Source organism: Hemicordylus capensis, chromosome 11 (genome assembly GCF_027244095.1).
Source record: "Hemicordylus capensis ecotype Gifberg chromosome 11, rHemCap1.1.pri, whole genome shotgun sequence".
NCBI lineage: Eukaryota > Metazoa > Chordata > Lepidosauria > Squamata > Cordylidae > Hemicordylus > Hemicordylus capensis.
Window position 1 is genome coordinate 21482769 of NC_069667.1, and position 27351 is coordinate 21510119.

At 43.0% G+C, this 27351-nt stretch overlaps 1 protein-coding gene across 8 annotated transcripts; it reads left to right on the top strand.

Moving 5' to 3' along the window:
* The first annotated feature begins 2926 nt into the window (after nt 1–2926).
* Nucleotides 2927–27016, top strand: FMR1 (fragile X messenger ribonucleoprotein 1). 8 transcript variants are annotated; one of them, XM_053273869.1, is made up of 16 exons: nt 2927–3484; nt 9510–9562; nt 11332–11425; nt 12228–12299; nt 12529–12677; nt 13594–13687; nt 13771–13887; nt 15089–15259; nt 15358–15436; nt 17822–17931; nt 19612–19674; nt 20106–20192; nt 20865–21060; nt 22359–22502; nt 24508–24590; nt 25130–27016. In XM_053273869.1, exons 1-16 carry the CDS (start codon nt 3434–3436, stop codon nt 25238–25240), a joined length of 1674 nt encoding a protein of 557 aa, XP_053129844.1. In that variant the 5' UTR covers nt 2927–3433; the 3' UTR covers nt 25241–27016. The 8 variants fall into 8 exon arrangements, with proteins under 8 accessions (XP_053129844.1, XP_053129847.1, XP_053129842.1 ...); XM_053273872.1 differs by having other exon boundaries at nt 2929–3484; nt 22323–22502; nt 25084–25219; XM_053273867.1 differs by having other exon boundaries at nt 2930–3484; nt 22323–22502.
* Nucleotides 27017–27351: the final 335 nt, after the last annotated feature.

Below are 27351 nucleotides of genomic sequence, written 5' to 3' on the forward strand. Positions count from 1 at the left end.
ATCTTGGGGGGCCATCTTGTGGTGAAGCTCAACCATTGCGTGGAATAGTCTGCACAGAATTACCATAGTGCTAAGGCAAATGAGAGAAGGATGCAGATAGTCTTACTTACGCCTGCTTGGAAGAAGGAGAATCCACCCTATGTGGAGCAAGAGGACAAGGTGGACATGGCTGGGTGTCACTCTGTTTCTATAACCCAGGCCATCGCTATCTACATTTTCTTTTTTGGGGGGTGGCGACATTTTTTCATAGCCACCTTAAGTGGCACAGTGGGGAAATGCTTGACTAACAAGCAGAAGGTTGCTGGTTCGAATCCCCGCTGCTACTATATTGGGCAGCAGCGATATAGGAAGGTGCTGAAAGGCATCATCTCAGATTGCGTGGGAGGAGGCCATGGTCAACCCCTCCTGTACTCTACTAAAGAAAACCACAGGGCTCTGTGGGCTCCAGGAGTCAAAATCGACTTGACAACACACTTTACTTACTTTACATTTTTTCACGACTGGCTTGATATGTAGGCATTTGTCATACTTGCATATCATTGTCATGCCTCTCAGGGACATGCAGAAGCTCAAGGAGAAATTTCACTTGTCTCACATACACTTGTAGGGTTTCCCTTCAAAATTCTCAGAAGTTTCGCCGGGAGGAACCCTGGAATTCATTTTGAATTCACTTGTTCAGCATGTTGAGGCCAACCCTATCTCAGATCCTTTTTGCCTATACAAATGCATAAGTATAACAAGACGCACTGAAATGACATGGAGGTGCACAAGAAGTATCTATGCCCTTCACAATCCACTGAAGTGAACTTTATGGAGCAGTTCCAGAAGTACACACACAAACCTGGCCATTCTATCTAGTAGCTTTATGAAGAGGTTGGAATGTGGTCACTATATTATGAATGAATTTCATAATTAACGTAAAGACTACCTTCCCACCCACCCCTGGCCAGCAACCCCTGGCCTGACTGGCTGGTAGGATGGCCAAAGAGGCAGGAAAGAATTGATTTTCGTTCAATCTGATTGTAACTTTTTAAAAACATGTTTTTTAAGTTGTTTTGTATTGTACAGTGGGTATTGGAAAGAATCACCGCCTTTGATAGACCTTAAATTCTGGTTCCCTTACATCCTGAAATGAAAACACAAAGAAAATTCCCTTCACCAGCTGTACTGATCCAATGCAACCTATAACATCCAACTGAAAAACATCACAATTACAGTCCAGAAAAAGTGTCAGAAATAAAAAACAAGAATTACTGAGATTGAAAAAGGATCACCACCCCCCCCCATGTCAATATTTTGTTGAACCACCTTTTGCTTTAATAACAGCCTTGAGTCTGTTGGGATACTTCTCTATCAACCTTGCACATCTAGACGGAGCAATATTTGCCCACTCCTCCATTCACCCAGCATTCCGTGTGTGTGTGTCCATCCATGTGTGTGTCCCTCACATCAACTTCTCAATGCCTGGACCAATATGAGCCAAAGTGGGTACAGTTGTAAGAACACACAGGGACACTTCAACAGGGTAGTTTGTGATGATGTCATCCACCCCAATTCAAGATGGCGGACACGTAAACCTTTGAGGTGCAAGTGGGCTAACTTGTGGACCATTCACCTGATTTGAACCAAATTCAATACAGCTGTAGGGACACATAAGGATGCCTCAGTGGTGAAGTTTGCAATGATGTCATCCACCCCGAATGAAGATGGCAGACACATGAGCATTTGAGATGCAAGTGGGATAACTTGTGGACTGTCTAATTGATTTGCACCAAATTTGATACAGTTGTAGTGAGTGACAAACAGGGACACGTCAATGGCTTGGTTTGTGATGATGTCATCCACCACGATTCAAGCTGGTGGACACATGAACGTTTGAGGTGCAATTGGGCTAATGTGAACCACCTAACTGATTTGAACCAAATTTGCTAGAGGTGTAGGGACACATAGGGATGGCTCAAGGGCATAGCTTGCGATTATGTCATCCACCCCGATTCAAGATGGCGGATATGTGAACATTTGAGGTGCAAGTGGGAACCGATTTGGACCAAACTTGGTACAGTTGTAGGGACACATAAGGACACCTCAAACACATAGTTTGTGATGATGTCATCCACCCCAATTCAAGATGGCAGGCACATGAATGTTTAAGGCACAAGTTGGCTAATCTATGAACTGCCTAACTGATTTGGACCAAAGTTAGTCCAACGAATATGAGACATTTTAGTTCAGGATAAATTGTCATCGCTTATCAATGCTTCTTTGAGTCTGAATTGCAAATACATTTTTTTAAAAAACAGATTCTATTCCAGACTTGATTTACAATTTTAAATCCAATTATTCTGGGCCAGACCTCTTTCCCGACTCTGGGAGAAAAGAGGGGCGGGAAACAGGCCTCGCCACAAAGCCACCCGCGAAAAATCCCCACTAAGCCCGCCATTTGCCGGGCACCGCGCTTTTTAAACCCTCGTACTCCCACCCCCTCGCCCCGTCTCCCCTTGATTGGCTTCCGCTTCCCGGACTCGCAGGTCGTTGGGAGGAGCCTCCGTCACTCGAAGGACTTAACGGGGAAGGATTGGACCGAGGGAAGAGTGAAGGGGGAGGAGTCTGGAGGAGGAGGCGGCGGCGGCCAACAAGCCCTTTCTATCCTGCTTTGAGTTTGCTGGCGGCGCGCGGGCGCGACTGAGCGTTCGCGCGCAGCCGCCTTCTCATGGCCCCGCGCGAGAGCATCATCCGCTCTCCTCCTCCTCTCCCCCCCTCCTTCAGGGCGGTTGGTCGGCGGGTGGGAAAGTTCAAGGCGAACTCTCGCGAGAGAGCCGGCCGAGTGTGTGTGTGTGTGTCTGTGTGCGCGCGCGCGCACGCACGCACGCGAGCCCGCCTCCTCCCCGCCAGTTCCCTGGTCGCTCTCGCGCGCTCTCTTCCCCCCCCCGGCCCCTCCCACCCCGGCTGGCCTCTCCTCGCGCCGCCCTGGGGGCCCCGCCGCGTCACGTGACGGCGCCGAGCTTTTAATGTTTACATTCGAAGCGGGCGGCCCGCGGCGGCGCCCCTCCCCGGGTCCTCCTTACCAGCGCCGCCGCCACCACCCCCCCCTGCCTCGGCCGCCACCAGGCCTCCCCCTCAGCAGCAGCAGCAGCAGCAGCCCGGGCCGCGCCGCCGTTTCGCTTTCATTTCCGGGCAACGGGCGACAACGACGACGGAGGCGGCCGAGCCACCCCCCGCCGCCGCAGCCGCCGCGACGACGGCGGCCGCCACCACGACCCGCGGCCGTGAGGAGGAGAGGGAGGAGGAAGAGGAGGCCGTGAGGAAGCCGCTGCCGCGCCGCGCGCCGCCCAGGGAGCCCGAGGCCGGCGGCCCCAAGAAGGCCAAGAAGGGCAGCGCGGGCCGCCTGGGCCGCGGCGGGCCCTCCTCCTCCGCCGCCGCCCTCTCCCTCGCCATGGAGGAGCTGGTGGTGGAGGTGCGCGGCTCCAACGGGGCCTTCTACAAGGTAGCGGAGCGTCTCGCGACGCGGACACGCGCGCGCCTCAGGCGGCGGCGAGGGTGAGAGGGTGGCCGGCGCGGCCGTCTCCTGCTCGGGATTAAGGGCGGCGAAGGCGGCCCCGCCCCCCTCCCCGCGCCCCACGAGGAGGCCTGAGCGCGCGGCCTAGTGCGGGGAGGGAGGGAGGGAGGCCGCGGGTGGCTGCAGCGGGGAGCCCGGCTCTGCGGGCCAAGCTCTCGGGGGGCGGTCGTCGCGTCCTCCCCTTCATTCTCTCCCCCCCCCCTTATTCCCAGGGCTTCGGGTTCGCTCTGCTGAGGCAGGGAGGACACTCACAGGTCGCTTTGGGAAAGGGGGCTGCTTGGAGGGAAGGCCCTGCTCCTCCTCCTCGCATCGGCCCGGATCTGCCTCTTGCTTTTCTTTTGGGGGTGAGGGGTGCACCACCCGCAAGGAAGGGGTGTGTGTGCATGCAAGTGCGCGCACTTCCCCCTGGTGAGGCTCTCTTGAAAAGAGGTTTAGTAAAGGGGCAGTTTTCAGTGGTTTCCCTTCTTGCATCAGTCAGGTTTTGTATATCTTGCTTTTCTCTAATGGGTGGGTGGGTGTACACACCTACAAGCAAGAGTTGTGCAAGTGGACACACTTCCCCCTGCTTTTCTCTTAGAGGGTCGTGTGTGTGTGTGTGTGTGTGTGTGTGTACACTCACAAGCAAGAGGGGTGTGTGTGTGTACAAGTGCACACACCACTTCCCCTGGGGTAAGGCTCTTTTGAAGAGTTTTAATGGGGCAGTTTTGAATGGTTTTCCTCTCATCAGCCAGGATTTGTATCTTGCTTTTCTCTAAGGGGTGTGTGGTGTGTATGCACCCTCAAGCAAGATGTGTGAATATGCAAATACACACATTTGCTGCAGGAAAGGCTCTTTTGAAATCATTGTGGGATGGAGAGAAGTGGAGTTTGTGGGCTTCCTGATTTGGGGACGGGGCTGGGATATCAGTGGTTTCCTTTGAGGGGAGGAACAGAGTAGGATTTCTGTAATACTTCATTTATTTTCAACTTATTTCCAGTAGCTGACATGATAAAGAAAACTACTCAAAGTAGCCCCATTGAAATTAAAAGGGCAAGTTAAGCATTGCTGTCCTATTAATAGATGTCCTATTAATTTCAGTGGGGCTGCTTTGAGTCATTTTTCCTCCTATCAGCCAGTGTTTGTATCATGTCTTTCTGGAAGGGGCATGTATACACACAAACAAAAGGAGTATATATACAAATATATACACTGTGAAGGAAGGGCTCTTTTGAAAAGAGTTGTGGATCAAGAAAGTTCCAGACTGAGGGATAGTTAATGGAGTAAGCTGGTGAGAAGGGCTTGGTTTTATTGGTTTAAGGAGAGAAAGGATTAGGTGGTAAGGGGAGGCTTTCTTTATCTGCAGTGGTAGGGTCAGCATTAAGAGAGTCTTAAAAGGGCTGTTGCTCCCTTTGAAAAAAGTGAAACAATGGGATCCAAAAAGTGGCCAGTAGGAAGCAAAGGGAATAAGTATTCCAAAAAAAGAAGTCTGAAAAAAGGAAAGATGAAGAATGAGGGGGCTTTTGTACTTTAAAAGGCAGATATGCCTATCAGGTGAGTGGGTTCTAGTGAAGGAAATGAAAAGAGATTTGCTTTGCAGCATAAGATCACCTGCAGTAAAGTGCATCCAAAAATGAGATTTTTTGCTGTTTTAAAATAGGGCCACTGAGCACATGAATAGTGTAAAGTAATACTATCACTTGCATCTGTGGTTCAGGGCTATAAGCTTACATGGTCTAGGTTGTCTTCTGCTGATGCAACAAATAGTTGACTTCAAGCTGTTAATAACTTTCTGCAACAGAGTTCCACTTTACTGGCCCCTTTTTCTGCAGAATCTTCTAGGTGTGTCTTTGCATATTATTCTCAAACAAACATGAATGTGTGGGTTCGTTAATTTGGGGCATATGTTGAAATCTAGATCTGTATTTTTGTGATTCAACTTTGCTACCATATTGAAGTATTATGCTCCATTTGATAGAGTAATGGACACATAAAGTACAGTTTATTGTGAATCAAATTCGTATAGATGACTACAGAGAATTCAGAGATGCTGTCTTAGCTTATCTTCTAGACCTCAATTTTCAAGGCACAATATGACAAGAGGTTGCCGGTTCGAATCCCTGCTGGTTTGTCTCCCAGACTGTGGGAAACACCTATATCAGGCAGCAGTAATATAGGAAGATGCTGAAAGGCATCATCACATACTGCGTGGGAGATGGCAATGGTGAATCCCTCCTGTATGTTACCAGAGAAAACCACATGGCTCTGTGGTTGCCAGGAGTCAACACCAACTCGACAGCCCAACTTTACTGTTATAGGTGTGCACAGAACTGGTGCCTGCTGGTTCAAAGGTGGGGTGGGTGGAAGTGCCACTTGAAGTGGCTGGAAGTGCCACTTCCATGCACACCGGGCATTTCTTATCTGAGGAGGCACTGGGGGTGGCAATATCCCCCTCCACACCTTTGAACCGCCGGATGTTCAAACCGGTTCGGACGCTTGTAAAGGGGCCTCCGAACCGGTTCGTGCACATCCCTATTTACTGTAGTTCTGGTGAAATTGTGCTGGAAAATGTACTAGTAATCCTAAATTCAAGATTCTAGGCCTGCTTGGAACATTGGGTAATGACTTGCCTAGCAAGCATGAGGTTGCTGGTTCAAATCCCCTCTTGGTATATTTCTCAAACTATGGGAAACACCTATATCAGGCAGCAGCGATATAGGAAGATGTTGAAAGGCATCATCTCGTACTGTGTGGGAAGAGGCAATGGTAAACCCCTCCTGTATTCTACCAAAAAAAAAACAACCACAGGGCTTTGTGGTCGCCAGGAGTCGACACCAACTTGAGGGCACACTTTACCTTTTAGGCCTGCCTGAATCTGAAGATGACCAAGTGATGGTGCTTAAAATAGCTTGCCACTTCTTGTATTCACATTTCTTTAAAATAAAAAAAATCAGAAGACATCTTTTAGAGCCAACATTTAGATATCTGTTACTTGCTTATTGCCTCTCTCTGTGTTAGTATTTGGGTAACTTCTCTTGGTTTGAAACCTTCACCGTGAGAAGTAGTACCTGGCTACTCAGATTGGCTTCTGACTTAAGACTATAAAACAGATCAAACTGGTCGGACCTAGCCAGTAAGTTAGATGGAAGCTGCCTACTGCAATTCATCTGATGGAATTTTCCACCTAAAGGATGCAAAAAGAAACAAGGCAGAGGACATGCAGGCGAGTTCTGCTGTAGTTAGCCTCCTGCTCATTTTGTTAATGGGGCTTGATGTTTCCCAAACAATATGATTGTTTGCAAACATCAAGACAGTTGTGTCCAAACAAGATAGTTGACTATTAGAAGTTGGGCTATTTCTTTATAATATCTGGTGAAACTGACATCATTGTGTTTTAGAGAGCTAGTTTCTAACAACCAGTCTTAAATCAGGACTTGATAAATTTCCTTTGACTTTAGGAGCCAGACTTCCCTCTGCTCCATGCGTTGGGTAGGGGTAGACTCGCAGCTTGCCCCCAGCAGTGCCCTCCACTCCATGTTGGGGGCAGACTCTTCACCTTGCTTGTTCACACCTCTTGATGGCAGGCAATGGACAGACACAAATATTCATTCATTCATTTAATTTAAGACATTTATATACTGCCTAAAATAAAAGTCTCTGGGCAGTTTACAACAAAACAATAAAAACATAAAAAGATGATAACATTACAACAGTTAAAATATTAAATGTTGAAACTATTAAAAACAGGAAACAATGAGGCGACTCTCATGATCGGGCTAAGGCAGCCTAGCCCGATTTCGGCCGAGCGTGAGAACCACTGGGTTCACGGGCAAGCCTGGCTTCTCCAACGCAGGTGACCCGCTTTTGTAGCCCTCCCCTTAAACAGGGTTAGCGGAGCAAGTGCTCCGCTAACCCTGTTTTTTTAATCATGTATTGGCATGGCTCCACATGAGGAGACCCCCGGCCGGGAGGCTGTAAGCAGCTCCCAGGCTTGGGGGTCTCTCCAGCATGCCCTGCACACTCGCGTGGGGCATCCTGGAACTTCCGGGAGCCATGCAGCCCCCGATCCCTGCTAGCTCCATAATGGAGCTGGCAGATGTGTGGGTGGCAGATCCAGCTGCCCAGGGCTGCCAGCTTGATCATCTGGGGGCAGCGGGCTAAGCCCACTCTCCCCACAAACCCCCTTCTAGTGAGTCTCACTGATCGTGAGACTCTCCTCAATATCTAATTAAAAGCTTGGGTGACCAAATGCGTCTTGGCTGCCTTTTTAAAAGTTGTAAATTATAGTCTCGTTGGAGGAATGAGCAAGGAAGGGGGCGGGGGGAGCTGGTTACTCCTTCTCTTCCTGGCCCTGTCCATCTGATTCATGCAGGTGGTGAACCGATTTGACCAGGAGGAGCAGGAAGCTCCTCGGGTACCATTCTTAAATTTCCAAGCTTTGTCAAGCCCTGTCTTTAAAATATTGCTATGTGGAAGTTCTCAAGGTGGTGTATTCCTCAAGAATGCTGTGAGTTTTGTTTTTTCACTTTGTCAAGGTATATATTTCGCAGTATCATTCCTTGTCTTTCTGTATCTTGGAATTATCAACAGACTTCACTGTGAATAACATTCATAAAAATGTCATTCTATAATGCTTTTCTAGATCATGTATTTTCAGGGCTTTAGAAGTTTTTTGCTTCATGCCGTATGATCAAATTAGAATTGGAGCAAAAAAGCCCCAGCACTCAATGTGCTGTAGGATTCACTCCCTCCTTTTATTAAACGCTGAAGGATTCAGCCCCTCATTCTCAGTTCCCAGAGATGAATCAGTTCCTGAGCCTTCTCAGTGGAAACCTTATTGGAGAAGTCCACCAACAGTCCTTGCTCTAATAGTGGTAGTTTCTTAAGTCCCAGAGGGCAGGGTGTGGAGGTACCTGAGATCAAGATAGGTTAAGCTCATATAATCTAATGCCCTATGTTGATTTTACATTTGTTTTAAAAGATTATATTTAAATATAGGTTAAATACCTATCATATAGCCACCTAATGGTGCAGCGGGGAAATGATTTGCCTAGCGAGCAAGAGGTTGTTGTTTCAAATCCCCACTAGTATGTTTCCCAGACTATGGGGAACACAAATATCGGGCAGCAGGAATATTAGAAGGTGCTGAAAAGCATAATCTCACACTGCATGGGAGGAGGCAATGGTAAACCCCTCCTGTATTCTACCAAAGAAAACCACCTGGCTCTGTGGTCACCAGGAGTCGTCACCAACTTGAGGGCACAATTTTACTTTAACTACCACACAGTTAGTGACAAGATAGTTAAACGCCTGTTTTAAACATTTGTGCCAGTATAAACAGTTCTAAGATAAGGCCCCACACACTGCCAGCTTAACTTCATTCCTTGTGGCATGATGCTGTTGATACATTTCATTCAGAGCATTTCCTGTGTTCACTGATCCTTAAACCTAGCTTTGTTGCTGACCATTGTGAAGGCTTGCTTACCGTGTGTGGGCTGCCGTGGAGTGGGAAGGCACATTAAAAACTTCTAAACTGTAACTCAAGCTGTATTGCAAAACTGTCTGCACAGATGGAGAAAAACTACATATTCACTGTGCTCTAGTTGGAAGCATGTGCAGTGATACTATACTTGTTTTGTGGATGTTTCATTAAAGAGCGCTTGCCTTGTAAATCCACAGGAACAGTAACTCTAACCAAACTTTTTAAATGTAACCAATTAATAATGCATTATACCTTTGATAGCTAACTTGTACCCCTTGGTTCATTTTTTCCCTTTTCCAAGCTTGTAGCATCTTCATTAAAGGTGCTTATAGTATGCATTGCCGGAAATAACTAAGACCTCCAATATTCTGTCAGTTAAGTGCATCTAGAGTATACACCTGGGGCTTTCATTTTATGGTGCCATTAAACATATTTTTGGTAGATCTTAAATTTACAGATCCTGCTGTAAACTTTCTTTTCTTTTCTTTTTGCAGGCATTTGTGAAGGATGTACATGAAGATTCCATAACAGTTGCATTTGAGAATAAGTATGTATGTTCCTGGTTCTATTTTACCAAGTTATTAAAAGATCTGTTCCTGAATTATATATAATCCAGACTAGAAATTTAGTGGTGTGCAGGTGATATTGGATGAACTTAACCTGTTAAGAGCTTGATTTTGATGGAATGGGATTGTAGCTCAGTGGAAGAGCATCTGTGTTGCCTGCAGAATGCCCCAGGTTCAATCCCTGGCATTTCCAGTTAGGACTGGGAAAGACTCCTGCTTGAAATTTTGGAGAGCTTCTGCCAGTAAGTATAGGCAACACAGAGCTAGCTGAACCAATGATCTGACTCCGTGTAAGGCAGCCTCCTATCGTTCTTGTAGATAGTGTTGGGGGTAAGTGATCCCAGTGCTTGGTGTCCCTACCGTGCCCAAAAGAAAAACCACATGACAATACTGAGCTGCTAAAATACTGAGCCGCGTGGCCATGCTGATTTTTCTAAAGAGAAAGCATTGGCTCTCACTCCTCTTGCTGCTGTGAGTGCCTTTAACTTGGCATGTTTCTTGAAAGAGAGCTTTTTTGCTCAATTCAAGGCATCAAACCAGAGGTATAAACTCCAGTTCATTATTTTTTTAATACATTTTATTTATTTTATTCAAAAGGAGCACATTGCAAATGCACTGAGGGGGAAAGAATTTGTCAGTCATAATACAAGCTTAATGCATATGGATAGCGCACATTTCTGGCTTTTCTTCTTCTTCATGTACTAACAAAACTCAAAAACTGGGCTATGTTATGAATACGAGAGGCCTAGTGAAAACAAACTTTTACACAAATCTTTGCCTCCCCCCCCGCCCCATCTCTCTGCAATCTGTTACTCAGTCATCTCTCTCCATCCTACGATATTCTTTTTCTGTTCTGCACCACTGCAGCTCTCTCTATGGTTCGTTTCTCTATCACCTCCTCTTCTTTCCCCCCATTCCAAAAGCTTCCTAGCATCCTTGTTATCCCACTCCCCCTCCTCTAACTCACCTCCTGCCACAGAACTGGGGTGAAGGGAGAGCAATGCAGACGTATGTGGCCCACATGTCATGCATTCTTACAGAGCCAATCAGCTGCAGAGCAGTGGTCCCTCTAATTTTTTCCATCTCTGTGCGGAATGAGTTTTGTTCTGGGTGGCAGTATCAAGGCAGGGTATGCACACATGCATTCAGAATGGGGCCTTCCTGATTCAACCTGAGTGGGATTGAAAATGAACTGAGCGGGCATGCAAAAACTTGTGAGTGTGCACACAGTGCTGCAGAGTCTTAAGGCAGCCCTGATGCTGGTAAAAATGGGCAGTAGCACAAGCAGCACTTCCACAGTTTCACACACACACACACACACACACACACACACACAACTGGGGGTAACTGCAGAAGCATTGCTAGTGCTGTCACCTGTTCTTACCAGCACGGGGCTGCCATAGGGCTCTGCAACAGCTCTGGAGCGCAGAGTTATGATTCCATAGTGCTGGCCATCATTTTGGTGGCCATCACAAGCATTCTCTTATCCCCCCACTGTTGACAGGCCTGCATGTTCCCACAATACACTTCTGTAGTTCCACAACGAGACTGGAATGGGTTGAAAACGGTACATGAATTACAGAGATAGAGAAGGGTTCACAATTGCCTCACAGGTTGTATGTTCTTTTCGTCTGCATTAAACTGTAACGTGGCCGACAGTGGAAGGCAAAGAGAATTAATATAGGGACATTTTAATGAACTGCTCATTCAGTTACTTTTTAATAGCTTGGGCTCTTATTGTGTATTTCAGCTGGCAGCCTGAGAGACAGATTCCATTTCATGATGTCAGGTTTCCTCCACCTGCAGGGTACAATAAAGATATAAATGAAAGTGATGAAGTTGAGGTAAGATTTTTATTTTTTTTAAATCCCTATTTTAAGCAAGGGAGAAACAGCAATAAAGTTGGTTAGGGAATTGTACTTTTCAGACAGAGTGGCTGTGGTGCTACTTTAAGTTCTCCTATACTGGTTTTTCATACAGCCGTGCAGGCTTAGTTCCTCTTAAGCTATCAACATGTTCAAGAATTAGTACACTATCACCTTAATCTGATTGAACAAATAGTTCTTACCAGGTAGGTTTTTGTAGAGTTCTGAGGATGGTAACACAGCCTTTGGACTCCAGAAACATAACTGTACAGTCAAAGAATTCTGTTTAAATTATTTTGGCTAGGTTTCCAGAAGCAACCCCCTCCCCCCAGCACCACCAAAAAAATAACCTGGTTGTTTGTGGTTAGAACAAATGGCTGAGAGGGCCTCCATACCTTACCTTTCTAATGGGCAGTATTGTGGCTGGTGCACCTTCTGCATAGTTACTGTGTAGCAGTATGTACATTTGCATGACATGGATATATTGCTGGATTCAGGGCAGATGTTAAACTCAGTCATCCAGATTATTTTGCAAGAAGTAAGGTTTCTGAAGTAAACAAGAGTAGGTTGAACATATTAAAGATTTAGGTGTTTGATCAGGCATGTAATATATCATGATAGTTAGGGAACAGTGTTGGGATAAAGGCAAGTATGTAGCATAAAGATCTCTTTTGAAAACAATACAGCAGTGGTGGTATTGCAGTGGTGTATTGCCTTTCTGTTATATTTTGATGTCTATCTTGCATTTCTGTTCAGTGCTTTACATTATGATTTTGTTTAGGTTTATTCCAGGGCTAATGAAAAGGAACCATGTTGCTGGTGGCTGGCTAAAGTGAGAATGATAAAGGGTGAGGTAGGAATATATATATTTTAATATTCTGGCATTGATATTAGGTAGCCTACTTTTATTTCTTGGGGGAGGCCCTATTAAAAAAAATTACTAGAATCAAACTGCATTTTTTTGGTTCAAGTGTATTCCATCAGAAATGTAAGCAACAGACCCCTGTAAATATAACATAGTCTTAGCATATCATGGTTTCTCAGTTAAACAATCTCTTGGATCATTCTGTTCTTTTTATTAGTTTTATGTAATAGAGTATGCAGCCTGTGATGCTACCTACAATGAAATTGTCACAATTGAGCGGTTAAGATCGGTGAATCCCAACAAACCTGCAACAAAAGATACTTTTCATAAGATCAAACTTGATGTGCCGGAAGATTTAAGGCAAATGTAAGTACAGAGGGTTTTTTAAATGGTGTTTAAACTATTCCACGTGTAAGCAATTGCTTCCAAATGTATTGCAACTTTGGCAGTTTATGGCTGAAAGTCTGAGTTGCATGCAAGGAAGATGTATTTGCCTGGAGGGGAGGGGCAACTCTTGGTGATTCCTGCCCCCTTTCCTCTGTAACTGCTTGTTGCTCCTGAAAATATGTTCCTCAGGTTTTGGGACCCTTAGAGGTATATTTTGGGGAGGCCCAAATGACTGCAAAGGGTGGGGTAGGTTGTCAAAAATTGCCCCTCTGCACATGCCGAATCCTTCCCTGTATGTAACTCTTAGCTTGGATGTAGGCCAATATGTACAGTGACATGACATTTAAGTAAACCTTATTTATGGTATGGTGTTTATGGATGCAAACTGTTAAGATCCTAGACTGCATGTTTGCTAAACACCTGTTTGTGCCTGAACCAAATAACGATCTACTTGAAACCAGCTAAATAAGCATGAGTGTGACTTCCAGTAATGGTTTGTGTACCATTTCAGTGATGATTTCAAAAAATTGTTTCACAACATCGATGGTGCTAACACAGCTGTCAGTGAGATTCAGGTTTTGATACGATAGTGATTGAACCCTTTCTCCAAACCATGTGGTGCTTTCATTGTTGCATATTGATGAGGGTCAGCTGGGAGATGGAGCAGAGCTCTTGGGCTACTGACAGCACTTCCTTTCCCTGCCTCTCTGAATGATGCAGAAAGGGGGGATGCAGAGGCCAGCACTTCAGACTGCCTACTATGTAGTTCACTACATTATGTAATTGCTTTTCAGTAATTTGACCAATATGTAGATCAGGTATAATGTGCACTGTTGGATAAGCAAGTAATAGAATCACATAAACATTTCATATATGTAGAATAATTTGTTTCCAGGTGTGCTAAAGAATCTGCACACAAGGACTTCAAAAAGGCAGTTGGGGCATTCTCTGTTACATACGATTCTGAAGCTCATCAACTTATTATTTTGGTAAGTACTTTTTTGTGTTGAGAGTATTGAAATAGTCAATGCTAGAAGCGTTTATCAAAGATTCATGTTTGTTTTTTTCCTAGTCTATCAGCGAGGTAACAACAAAACGTGCAAATATGCTCATCGACATGCACTTTCGAAGTCTTCGCACCAAGTTATCATTGATAATGAGAAATGAAGAAGCAAGCAAACAGCTAGAGGTATGGTACTTATCCGTGAAATCTGAAAATCTGTTCTGAGGATTCTGGTACTGTCTTGTTTTCCTAAACTACATCTCGATTGGGGACTTCCTTTAGGCCGCCTGCTTCTAAATTTTTATTTCAATTCCTACAAAGAGAAGATCCATTTCAAACAAGCTGGAGAGCAATACTGAAACAGTTCAACTATATTTGACTAAAATGCAAACCTTACAATATTTTAACAGAAAACTTAATTTTAGTTTCAAGTAGAACCATTTCTCTAGAAAGGGAAGGAAAGCTGGTCTTGTGGTGGGGAGCATAAATTGTCCCTTTGGCTAAGCATGGTTTGCCTTGGTTTACATTTGGATGGATGACTTTGTTTAGCACTGTAAGATGTTCCCCTTAGGGGATGGGGTTCTAGCTCAGTGGAAGAGCATCTGCGTGCTTTGTTTCGTTTGCTTGGTGCATTTATTTATTGCCCAACACAAGCGACTCTTGGTGGTTTACAATTGGTTAAAAACTTCTCAAAACATTAAAAGCAGTTAAAACAGACAAACTAAAATTACAGTAACCCATGAGGCAGGTTGTTTTTCCATTATACAGATAGGAAATTGAGGTTGGGTTAGGGAAGAGAGAGCTTTCAGTCTGTAGAATTGGAGTCCAGGTCAGTGTTTAGAATAGACTTACTTTGATTGGATTAAGTGCTGTCAAGTCGGTATCAACTCTTCACAACCACATAGATAGTTTCTCTCCAGGATGATCTGTCTTCAGCTTGGCCTTTAAGGTCTCTCACTGGTGCATTCATGGCTGTCATAATTCATTGCTGTTGTAATCAAGTCCGTCCACCTTGCTGCTGGTCGTCCTCTTCTTCTCTTTCCTTCAACTTTTCCCGGCATTATGGACTTCTCAAGGGAGCTGGGATTTTGCATAATGTGTCCAAAGTATGATAGTTTGAGCCTGGTCATTTGTGCCTCAAGTGAAAATTCTGGATTGACTTTACTGTGCCAGTAAAAAGCATTTGCTGAGACCGGTGAATACTTTAAAGTGCCAATGAATTATATGTACATAATAATTGCTTTGATTGATTGATGTTCTACACAGAATACGTGAACCAGAGAGATGTATTTCATACTCCCAAATGAGCAAGGTCTCAGTTGTTTGCAATTTTTCTGCTGATTGTGCACAAAGTTCCACTTCTCACCAAGCATACCTCTTTCTGCAGAGCTCAAGGCAACTTGCTTCACGATTTCATGAACAGTTTGTTGTCCGTGAAGATCTAATGGGTCTGGCCATTGGCACTCATGGCGCTAATATTCAGCAAGCCAGGAAAGTACCAGGTGTGACAGCTATTGATCTTGATGAAGATACTTGTACATTCCATATTTATGGTGAGGTAAGTTGCATCTGCTGTGTTGCTTCTACAAAATGAAACTCTAATTCTGAAACACAGAAGTTTAATAACCATTTCCCTCCCCCCCCCCCCAAAAAAAGGATCAAGATGCAGTGAAGAAGGCAAGAAGTTACCTTGAATTCGCTGAAGATGTCATTCAGGTCCCAAGAAACTTAGTAGGTATGTCAATCAAGTTCAAGTAGAAGATGTCATTCAAGTTCCAAGAAAGTTTGGTTTGTTGAAGCTAAGTCAGTATTATGTTCCTTAGAAACTAAGGATGAATTCAACTAGAAGTCTTCGTTTTGAAAAATGATTTAAAATGAAGTTCTAATTGTGCACAGAATGGTAAATCTACTTATCTCTTAAACTGAATCATGACAGTTTGTCAGTCAGATAAAAATTACAGTATGTCTGCTTTTCTTCATAAAAAGAACAGTAGGGTAACTTGATTTTATTTATTGCATTTTTAGGCTGCCCAAAACTAGTGTCTCATGGCGGTTTACCAAAAATAAGCCATTAAAACAAAGGTTTAAAATGGTTTAAAATAATTTGAAACAGCAGTAACAAGACGACCAACCTACAGCTGGTCAAAGGTTTGATTAAATAAATGGGTCTTAAGGAGGCTACCAGAGATGGGGAACAATAACAGGGAAACTGAAAGCCAGTTTGAAATGGGTTCTGGCTTTTGAGTTTAAGCAATTTGAAATTGTAGTTATATATTATCAGTCAATCTTCTGCATGCAGAGATTAGCAGGTCATCATAGGCCCTAGATCCAGAAGACATCAATTTGCGTGTTGCATGTTTTATGCCCTCCAACTGTCTGAACTCCACAACTTATTCAGATCTCAAATTATGAATACTTATGACACTACTAACCAGAGGTACTATTTTGCCCAGTAACTACCAGCTCTTTCTTAAGAAATAGTCTGGACTTGCTGTTATTATTAATAGTAATATTTGTATACTGCTTTTCAACAAAGTTCTTAAAGCAGTTTATGTAAGAAAATGAATAAAGTCAACCCTGTGCATGTTTGCTTAGAAGCCGGTCCCACTTGGTTCATTTGGACTTGCTTCCAAATAAGTGTGCTTAGGGTTGCTGTTCTGGCCTTCAAGAGTTTGACTTGCATCTTATCCTTGGATTTGTTCAGCAGGAGCCAAACTGTTTCTAAGCAGGTATAATTCTGCAGTGTGTCTGGGCCACATGACCAGAGGTTTTGGATTATGCTCCTAGATCCTCTTTGCCCATTTAGCCCTGCCAACTGGGCAAGGAGGTGCCTTTTCAAAGTGGTGACTCTTATTTTTAGCAGGGGGAGAATATCTGTCCTTATTCAGCCCAGGACAGCATCTTTTCTGTGGCTGTTGCTGGCGCCACTCAGGTTTCTTTTTAGATTGTGAGCCCTTTGGGGACAGGGAACCAACCTATTCCTTTTTTTCTCTCTGTAAACCACTTTGAGAACTTCTCTTGTTTAAAAGTGGTATATAAATAATAGTGTAAATGTTAAAGTAACCAGGTAGTCAGACCCTTGGCTTTGCTACCTGAGGTTCTTATAACAGGAAATGCATGGATTGCCTGGTGACACTGTGATTTCCTGACCTATTCAACATTCCTTTGGAGTCACTCTGGCACCGCCCTCTCTCGCTTGTGTCTGTGTCTCCGCCCACCGTTTCTAGGGGGAGAGAGACTGCACCCAGCATCTTGACTATGCGGGCCTTATGTGCAGCCGCTGAGCTGCACTGCTGGGCTGTGGGTTCCCATAAATGTTAGACCAACGTTGAGGATGCACTCGTGTATTCTTTATGACATTAAATCAACACTTATTGTCCGGTTTTCTATTAACCAAAAGGACAAGCTGTTTCTCATTTCCTATGTTACTTTTATCTCTGTACTTCTCGGTGTGCCTCAGCGTCTGCAGGTTGTCTCCCCTTTCTGAGCAGATGATTAGTGTGCTCTCTAGACATCACTTGCAGTGGTGGGGTTGCGGGACGGCAGGGTCCACAAGCACTGCAGTAAGCACATACCTGCAGCTGCACCTGAGAACTGCTTGACAGTTTCCAAACAAGCAAATGGCACTAAGCATGGGCAATTTTGCCCCACACAGCAACCTCTTGTAGGAGCTGTTGGAGTGTAATCCACATCACAACTAGGTTTGTGTACAGATTGCTCCCTGCTCTATTGGGGCCAAACATCAGTCTTCACATGCTAGGTCACTACTGTAAATTGCCAGGCAATGAGTTTTCAGTCCAATTTAATAAACACTTGCTTCCTACAAATACAAGTGTTGCTTTTGCGTGAGGGAATGGATGTTTTTAAACACGGAAACCTTAAAAATCAGTCCGGGGGGTGCGTTTTAAAAGACCATGAAGGGGAGAGCAAGGACCAGAGTCCTGTGTGGTGTCTGTAGGCATGAAATCCAAAATGCCCCTGGTTGAAGTGGCATCAACTATGTGGCTTCAGGTGGCTTCAGAGGACTCTTCTACAGTAAGTTGACTGTCTCCAGTTTATGATGATGCTCTCAGTTATCTGAGCAAAATCCTTAAGTCTGGATGTTTGTTTTTTTCTATAGGAAAAGTTATAGGAAAAAATGGAAAACTCATTCAGGAGATAGTGGATAAGTCGGGTGTTGTAAGAGTAAGAATTGAGGCTGAAAATGATAAAAATATCCCACAAGAAGAGGTATGTAAAGTAAATAAGACCTTGTTGTGTGCTGATGTTTCATATTTAGCAAGGAAAAAAGACACTTGTAAAACATGTTTCATTTGGGGGCTTGTAACTCTGGCTAATTGAGTTTTGAGACAATTTGATAAGTAAGACTCTTTAAAGTACACAGTGATGATAATAGTACTTCAGTGTTTAGAATGTTTTGAGTCATTATAATCCTGTGTAGGTAGGCCACTGTTCCCATTTTGAAGAACGGTATTTGAACCAGAGGCTATCTCTAGCAATGCACAGTGAGTCCAGCAGACATAAAAGCCCTTAAACCCAGATCTCGCAGTTTCCAAGTTAGGCAGTAGCCACTGGGCCATTTTGGCATGGTAGTTCAAAATAAAAGGCACGGTATTTTGCATTTGCACTATACACACAGGTGGCCTTCATTTTCTGAGACTGGGTAATATAGACAGTGTTATAAAATGGACAAAATTAGCCTATCTGCAGTTCCTGGGTGGCCAGAAATGACTTCCGGTGGCATTTCTGGCCGCCATTTTGCAGCGTGAACAACCATTTTGTGGCTTATTAAAAAAAATTAACATTTGGAGGTTTGCGGGGGGTGGGCTTTCTGGAGAGCAAGCTACTGTGCTTTATTAACTTTATTTCTGCTTTTTTGGACCTTTCTAGGCTCAAAGAACCTAACCCTCCAACTCCCATAGACTCAAGGTCTCGTTATTCACTGTTTTGTTTGCTGCAATTGTAGGCTGGAACAAAACCACCGTGAATAAGGAGGACCACCTCTAGTAGCTAAGGTTACCTGAGTAGCCTTGATCAGGGAGGGCTCATAACACAAAATAAATTATTGCAACTTCATGAAAGTGGGCATTTGAGGCAGGTATATAAAAGAGCCTTTTCCCATATTGCGAATGTAAGATGGTTATTCCACAGCTTAGATTTTGAAGTTCCACATAGAAGTTAAAATTAATCTTTTACAAACTTTGTCCCATTTAATTTGTCTTCAGTTAGCAAACAACTAGATTTGTGTTTAAAAGTATTTTAAAATCTGTTATATTATAATGCTAGTTATGCTGGACAAATAAGCATCTCTTTGGAGTTGTAAAATGCAGTCAGAACTGAATACCTAGCATTCTGTTTTTGGAAGTTATGCAACTTGTGACTGATCAAGCTGCACGCAGTCCAACCGCCTTCTATGACAGCTTATCAGGAGCTATTGTATACAAGCCTCCTCTTTTTTTTCTGTCTGCCGGAGATTACAAAAAGGAATAGAGGAAGGTACCAAGTGTTTGGCTGGTAGGCTGCATTCAGCTTGATGGATCACAAATCCTGGAGGCCTGGTTCAGAAGTGCTCTTCTATGTTGAGCTATAATCAACTAATACATTGGCAGCATGGCTGTAATCCAGAATCACAGTGTGTCTCTGCACAATTTTCTGATGGTATGAAGAGGTACCCATATAGATATACTTGCAAAACAAGCAAGCAACTGCTACAGAGAGGGGCCCGTGTTCTCCAGGTTCACGGCCAGTGTAACATATAAAGTGGGCGTACGCCTCTTTGCTGCTTTTGAGTGCAATTTCCAAAGGTGGATTGCAAGACTTTTGTCCTGTCAAGTCTTGAGTTGAAGGTTCTGTGTTAACTCCTGTGTATATTTAATGACATCACTAACACGTGCATTCCTTACGCTGTAGGCGTTAGTTGTGTCATCAACTGTAGCAGGGAGAAAGCAAAAACCTGAACTCAAAACTTGGCAGGTAAGAAATATTTATCCTCCTCCACTTCTTTGTTAAAGCTGTAACCTACTTGTCCACTAAAAATAGATTTTGAACCTCACCAATGTTTAGTGGTGTTGTGTTTTGTAAGCTTTTGAAAAGGTTAAACCATTGTTGTTTTCATACCTTGCATTTCAAGATGATTGATGCAGAAAGGTCACTTTCTCACTACGACATGTAATCAAAGCTTCTTAAGCCCTACATGTAAAACATGTAGGTCTTAAGAAGCTTTGATTGTGATAGAATCTGAAGGATTGCAAATATGTTGTATTCATAGTACTTTCCAAAAACATGACTATAAATTGTCCATGGATTTATGATTTGGTGTGTCATTGTGAGGACCCAAGTTACTGATTATGTACTGACATTCCATTGTATCCCTGAAGGTCTCTGATTCTAAAATTTCTTTCTAGGGGATGGTCCCTTTTGTCTTTGTGGGCACCAAGGACAGTATCACGAATGCCACAGTTCTTTTGGATTACCATCTCAATTATTTAAAGGTAAGGAAGAAGGAAAGGATCATACTGAATTGCTATTTCTTTTCTTTTCTTAATGTTAGAACCTAAGAACAGCCCTGCTGGATTAGACCCAAGGCCCATCTGGTCCAGCATCCTGTTTCACACAGTGGCCCACCAGATGTTAACTTAAGGAGAATTATTTCAAACTAGCTAGGCCGGACGCAGAGCATCTGGACCTCCGGCCAGCTTCCCCCACCACTTGGCCACGCGCTTTCTGGCTGGAAGGTCAGGTGACCCCCCCCCTTTGCTTTTCTGGCTGGCAGACAGGAAACTGGAAATCCAGCCCACCACTTCTGCCCGGCAGCGGCCACCGCCTCCTGCTCCTGGTGGCCAGGCTGGCATCCCTATTTTCTCCCCCATCACTACCATATCTGGCAGCTGCTCGCGAACTCTCGCAAGAGCTGCCACACATGGAATTAGCGATGGGTATGTTTAAGAGAATTATATATAAAGAAGATTCTGTAGCTAGAATACAGAGTTCTTAACCATGCTGAATGCTTATGCCTGGATCTCCAGTCTTAAGCCTGTAATGGGAGAACTGCTTAGTCATCCTTTTCAAGACAACTAATTTTGAGCAATCTTGTTGGTATACATTAAGCAAGATTGGTCAAAATTAATGAGCAGCTTGCTTTAATTAGCTTCTCTTTTGTTCAGGAAGTGGATCAACTACGTTTGGAAAGATTGCAGATCGATGAACAGCTTCGACAGATTGGGGCAACTTCTAGACCACCACCAAACCGCACGGATAAAGAAAAAGGATATATGACTGATGATGGCATAGGCCTTGGAAGAGGTAGCCGACCCTACCGAAACAGAGGGCACAGCAGGCGTGGGCCAGGCTATGCTTCAGGTAGGTAACTTTAGAATAGGCCTCTGTCTTCTGCTGCTTGGCCTTCTTAAATTCAGTTTGCTAACTCTTGGAATTCTAATAAAGTGATGAAGCTGTTGTGTGAACATGTGAATGAACTGCAAATATGAAAATGAATGTTTGGTCCATCCAGCTATGAAACAAACTACATCATTGCTTTTTGTTAAATTTTTATTTCACTGTTCCTCCAAGGAACTCAGGGCAGTCTCCTTATCCTCTCAACTCTCCTGTGAAATAGGTTAGGCTGAAAGTTGGCTGGCACAAAGTTACCCCGTGAGTTTCATTACTCAGTTGATGCTTGAACCCAGGTTCAAGTTGGCATTCCCATTATGCTGTTCTGGCTGTAGTGCAACTTGCTTGTTGTGTTTCCAGGCATTTATCTGCACCCGGGTATTCCATCTTTAATCAGATGGGTGTCTTGAGATATTATGGACAGACCAAACTCCAGTACATGGCTGTCCTGAATGATGCTAAAGGTAGAAGGGTGGTATATACATCTTTTAATAAATGATAAAATAAATAGTAGCTTTATGAAGATTGCATTCAACTCAAAAGGGAGAACACTATGCCTAAAAATCCCGAGTTCTTGTGGGTTGAGAACCTGGGATTTTTAGGCATAGTGCTTGGCTATATAATCAATTGCTAATCTCTGCTAGTATCAATACACAAATGACTTCTTGCTTGATGCTGTGCATGCTACAGTCAACCAGCAACAAATACAGGCAGCAAGCGTACTGAGAGGTTTTCATTTTCATCCTAAAACAGTGATGCCACATGAGCTGTATTAGCCTGCCTTCCAACAGTTGTGGACAGCATTTGAAGTGCATCCTATGCTCACCGCTAGTATAAACCTCCACGTGGTGGCTGCAGTGCGGAGAGTAATCGTGTGGCAAACCGTTCTGCACATTACTGTTGCTATGGAACAGCCACTGTGCACATGACCTACCTGGATCTTTACTGTAGTTGACTCAAAGCAAGCTTTCTAAAAATTATCTTTTTTCCCTCCTAATGTAGTTTAATAGCACTGGGATCCATTTTCAGAAACGGATGACCTCCTTATATTAATTCAAGTGAAAGTACAATAACATTTTGCTTTCTCAGTGGAGGAGGGCAGCACAATCTTACAGCAAGAATCAGAAATTATTAGTCTTGGAGACTAGTTTGAACTGGTTCTTCAGTTGGTTTTTCTAAAATATAATGAAAATAGACTGTGGTGTGTTTTGGTTTTTTTAAACTCTTGATAGGAACTAACTCTGAAGCATCAAATGCTTCTGAAACAGAGTCCGATCACAGAGATGAGCTTAGCGATTGGTCGTTAGCTCCAGCAGAAGAGGAGCGTGATAGCTACCTTCGCAGAGGAGATGGGCGGAGGCGTGGCGGAGGCACACGTGGCCAAGGAGGAAGAGGTCGGGGAGGTTTCAAAGGTAAGCAGTGTGGTAATACCAAATATCAGTTGAACTCATACCCAAGCCCTGTACATGAACACAGGAACCTGCCTTGTACCAAGTCAGACAATTGGTCCATCTTAGTCTACACTGACTGGCAGTGACTCTCCAAGGTTTCAGGCAGGAGTCTTTCACAGCCCTTCCTGGAGGTGCCAGGGATTGAACCTTCTACATGTATGCTAAAGCTACAAGCCCAATCCCCAAAGGTGGCATACTGGGATCTTCCATCCAGGCTTAGACCACACCAAGACCTGCTTGGCTTCAGCAAGGTGGCTGTGTCATGGGCCATTAGACCATGCTCTGACCCGTACAGTTGGGTGTGTATGGAACTTAAAGCATTGCTAAAACATATAGTAACAAAAAAGCCCTTTCAGATTGAATCAGAGGCCATAAGTACACTTCATATTGATCTGCTGGTAGTCTGGGAAAATACAGAATTACTAGGAGAGTATTTCAAGGCTATAATTGGATATGAAATCTCTCTGGAACCTATTTCTCTTTTCATTTGGACATTTAAATCTTTGTTAGAATTGAGCATAGGCGGTTGCTGTGTCAAACTTATTAACATCCAGAATGTTTAATTGCTAATATTGGAAACAAGATGGTCTACTAGATATGGGAATGCAATAATTGAAATGTGATGTTAGTGTATATGTTGTGTTTATTGTGGGGAGGATGTGAAAATGCACGTGGCAACTTGTTGACACCATGGACTCCCTTCATTCATTAATGCCTCAAGAATGTCCATCTAGAAATTTCCAATTTGTAATAGGCAACTGTGGGAATCAGAAATACATTTGCAATGCAGAAACATATGCATTTCCTTTTTTGGATACATGATTTAATATGATGTGGTATTGATACCTTTTATGATTATAACCATGTGTGTATAATCGGTCCTGAAATGGATTTTTATATTGGCATTGATACCAAATAATTAACAATATATTTGAGAGGAAAACTGAAAGAGGCCTGAACTAAAATTGATGTTTTCTGAGGAAGGTGGACTTCTCAGCAGTGTCCTGCCCAAATTGTTGCTGGGGCAAGTGATAACTGCCGTTTGAGGGGAGTGGAAAATACAGAGTAGAGCTGAAAGCAGTAAGGGAAGTTGCCTCCTCACAAGGAAGCCACTAAGCATGACTACTTCCTCTACAAGCATATACTTTATCTCAAAAGTTGCACAGTGTGGTGCTCACTGAGGCAGATCTAAAAGCTTCCTTGTAGGTGGTTGTGCTAAGGGAAATGCACCCATCCTAGGTAGCTGATGAGAGGTGCTTTCCCCACCTGTCCTAAAACTCTGTGATATGTTAATGTCTTGTTTTAGATATGTAACACATTCCTGTACAAGTGGCCCTCATTACCCGCTGTTCCAACAACCGCAGTTTTGCATATCTGCAGATGGGTCTTAGAGACCTGGTTTCTTTATCCATAGTATTAAAAAGGCTAAAATTTGCCTATTTGTGCATCTGAGTGGCCAGAAATGACTTCCAATGTCATTTCTGGCCGTCATTTTACAGTGCAGAGCCATTTTGTGGCTCTGTGACATGGCCCTATGTGCTAGTTAAGTTAGGAAGGCCGGGCTTGTTGTACTTTAAATACTGCAAATGGGAACCATCTTGAAGACTGACGGATCATCCAAATCATGTATAGCTGCACTGTGTGCACCATGATATGTAGTTCTTTTGTCAAAATCTGCATCCCGTATAGCATCCTAGGCATGTGTTTCTTGTTTGGGCTGTAAGATGTGGATAATGGACAGTTTTCAGAGGTAAATCAACTTTCAAATCAAGGGTTTTTTTGTAACAGCATAACTTGCATTTTCTTTTGTGCCTGCAAAAAGTTGGCCAAATAGAATGATACTTATACAGCCCACAAAAGCAAAGGGGCGGATATGCCAGAAGGGATGCCAGATGTTGATTTTGCACTGAACCCATGAGTTTAAATGTTAAAGACCTTTCTAAAGATTGTCAAACTCGATGTGCAGGAAATGAAGACCAGTCACGGACAGATAACCGTCAACGTAATTCCAGAGATACTAAAGGGAGGGCAACAGATGGGTCACTTCAGGTAAACTCCTTTTGTTGCATTCATCCAGTTGTCTACAATCCTGTGTATAGGTGAGCATTCGTAGGTAGCATTGCCCTTTCCACTGTGTGGTGTAGCCCCCCACACACCACATCCATGCACTGATTGGAGTCCCTGCCACCCTCAGAGATGTATTTCTGGAAGCGTGAAGGCTTTTGCAGGAAGGAGCAAAAATAACTTCCCCACCCCAACACACTCAGCTGTGGAACAAGCCCTTCACCGCAGCTACTCTTCAGCCTCTCTGAGAGGGCAAAGCCCTTACTCCACCCTCCTACCTCTGAATGCTGTATTAAAAGCAATACCTGCTTTGCTTCCCTGATAACTGTGTGGTTATTATTGGATGCATTTCATTTGGAGAAGGTGGAGAAGGCTTTTTAGAAATGCCCCCTCGCACAGCTCGATGAGTGTTCCCTCAATAAAGCCATGAAGCATCGAAAGGGTATACTTTATATAACTGTAACTTGTTTCAGATCAGAATTGACTGCAATAATGAAAGGAGTGTCCACACTAAAACATTACAGAATACCTCGAATGAAGGTAGCCGGCTGCGCACGGGTAAAGACCGTAACCAGAAGAAAGAGAAGTTGGACAGTGGAGATGGTCAGCAACCGTTGGTGAATGGAGTACCCTAAACTGCATAGTTTTGAGAAGTCATATTTCCTAAACTGTTTCAGTAAATCTTATTCCACATTAGAGAAACTTGTTAGGCCAAAGACACGTAGTAGGCAAGATGGCGCAGGGCATGAAATGGATTTAAAAAGTTCTGTTAGCCTTTTTTAACATCAGCAGTATGCAGTTTTTTGTTTTGTTTTTTTCAAAATAAGACGTTATACTTGCATTAAAATATCTTGGATTTCTGAAAAACATGCTTTCAAGTACATATTGCACTTCAAACAATGAGAGAATCCTTTTGTTTTAAAAATACTGAACTGTGCATTGGTATTTTCTGTTCAGTTGTACCATTTTAATGCATCTGGTCAAAATCACTGCTAAATTTCAATTTTCAGAATAAATAGTGTTTGCGGTAATCAAATTGGGCTTCTGTTTTCAATTTATTAAAAGGTCTTCATTTTAAGAATAATACTATGTTTTATGTCCTGTGTCAGTTCACATTTTTGGTTCACTTTTTCAGTATTTTAGTGAACCTGGATATATGTGTAATGTAACTAAATGTCATTTTCATTAGCAAAAAGTTGTATGATCTGTGCCTTTTTTATATCTTGGCAGGTAGGAATACTATATTTGGATGCAGAAATCAGGGAAGATGAGTTGGAAACACTAAATGTACAATATATGTAGCAAAACTTGTCCAACAATTAGTACTTTATTAGAAGAATGCATGCTTTCCATAATTTTTTCCTTGCATAAACATCAAGTTAGGCAGTTTATAAGAATAGGAGATTTATTTTGCACTGAAGATAATGACAGATCGTGTTACTGAGATGGTGTGTTTTTGTTTGCGTTTTTTCCTTTTTAGACAGGACAAGAGAAGTTTTTTAACCGCATATTTCCATTTGTGATAAACTAAAACAATTCATGGTTACTGAGGGAACAAATTGTAACTTGTTCATAAGCTAGTAGTGTGTGCCTGCTGTTTGGCCAGAGGACCAATTTAAAATAATAGCTTTCTTTTCAGTTCCCCTTCAGGTTTTTTGTATTTGTTTAAATTTGGAGCTTCTCGGATGAGATAGGAAGATAATTGCTATATGTGACGCCTAGCTGAAATTCAGGGTTATTATAGCTGAACGCATTGGAAATAGAACAGACCTTATGTCTTATTCACAAGTAAATTCAAAACATGTGACCGAAGTTGATGTAAGTGTAGTTGCCCGTGATGGGGGTGTGGGAAAGGGTTACTCTATTTCCGATCATGAATGAAATTTACATGCAAAAAACAAGTGTGGTAGGGCCTTGATTTTAAGCTATTCTATTTTTATTAAAATTACTCCAGTAGGAGTGTTGCTGATTATGTACAGAATTGTACAAACCTGGCCCCTCTCTCTGTGTCGTATGCGTTTTGTTTCTCTGCTTTTTTCATTTCATTTTTTTCCTTGCATACGAGCAAGCATATAAAAATGGCAACAAACTGCACACAACTTAACAAATATTAAAATGTCTTAAATATTGCCAAACTTTAAATGTTGATTTTTAGTTATTTATTTTTGGGGGGAATGTATAGTATTTGAAAACTGAAATTGGTACCTTGCACACATCATCTGTAAGCTGTTTGGTTTAAAATACTGTAGATAACCAAGGTAGAATGACCTTGTAATGTAACTGCTCCTGGGCAATATTCTCTGTACATATTAGCTACAACAGATTGGATTTTATGTTGACATTTGTTTGGTTATAGTGCAATATATTTTGTATGCAAGCCGTTTCAATAAAGTTGGATCTTCCTCTGCTAACGGATGTTGATGCAATCTTTATAAATGATTGCTTTTTAAAAAATCAACTTTAAAAAAGCAAGTACCTATTTTTTCTGTGTTAAATTGGAAACATTGTTTACTCCAGATGTGTGAAAGCTGAAACACTTTCAGTTTCAAGAATTGGACTGGGTAACATGCCGTTACTGGTTGAATCATACATGTTTAGCTATTATATGCACTAATTTTACACTCAAGGCTGACTTCAGTAAGGTGCTAACTAGATTTGACTTAACTAAATCTGTAATAGGTTAATCACATTTTCAAATGACATTTTGCAGTATTTTTGTGCTTTAAATGTATATCCCTTTCAATTC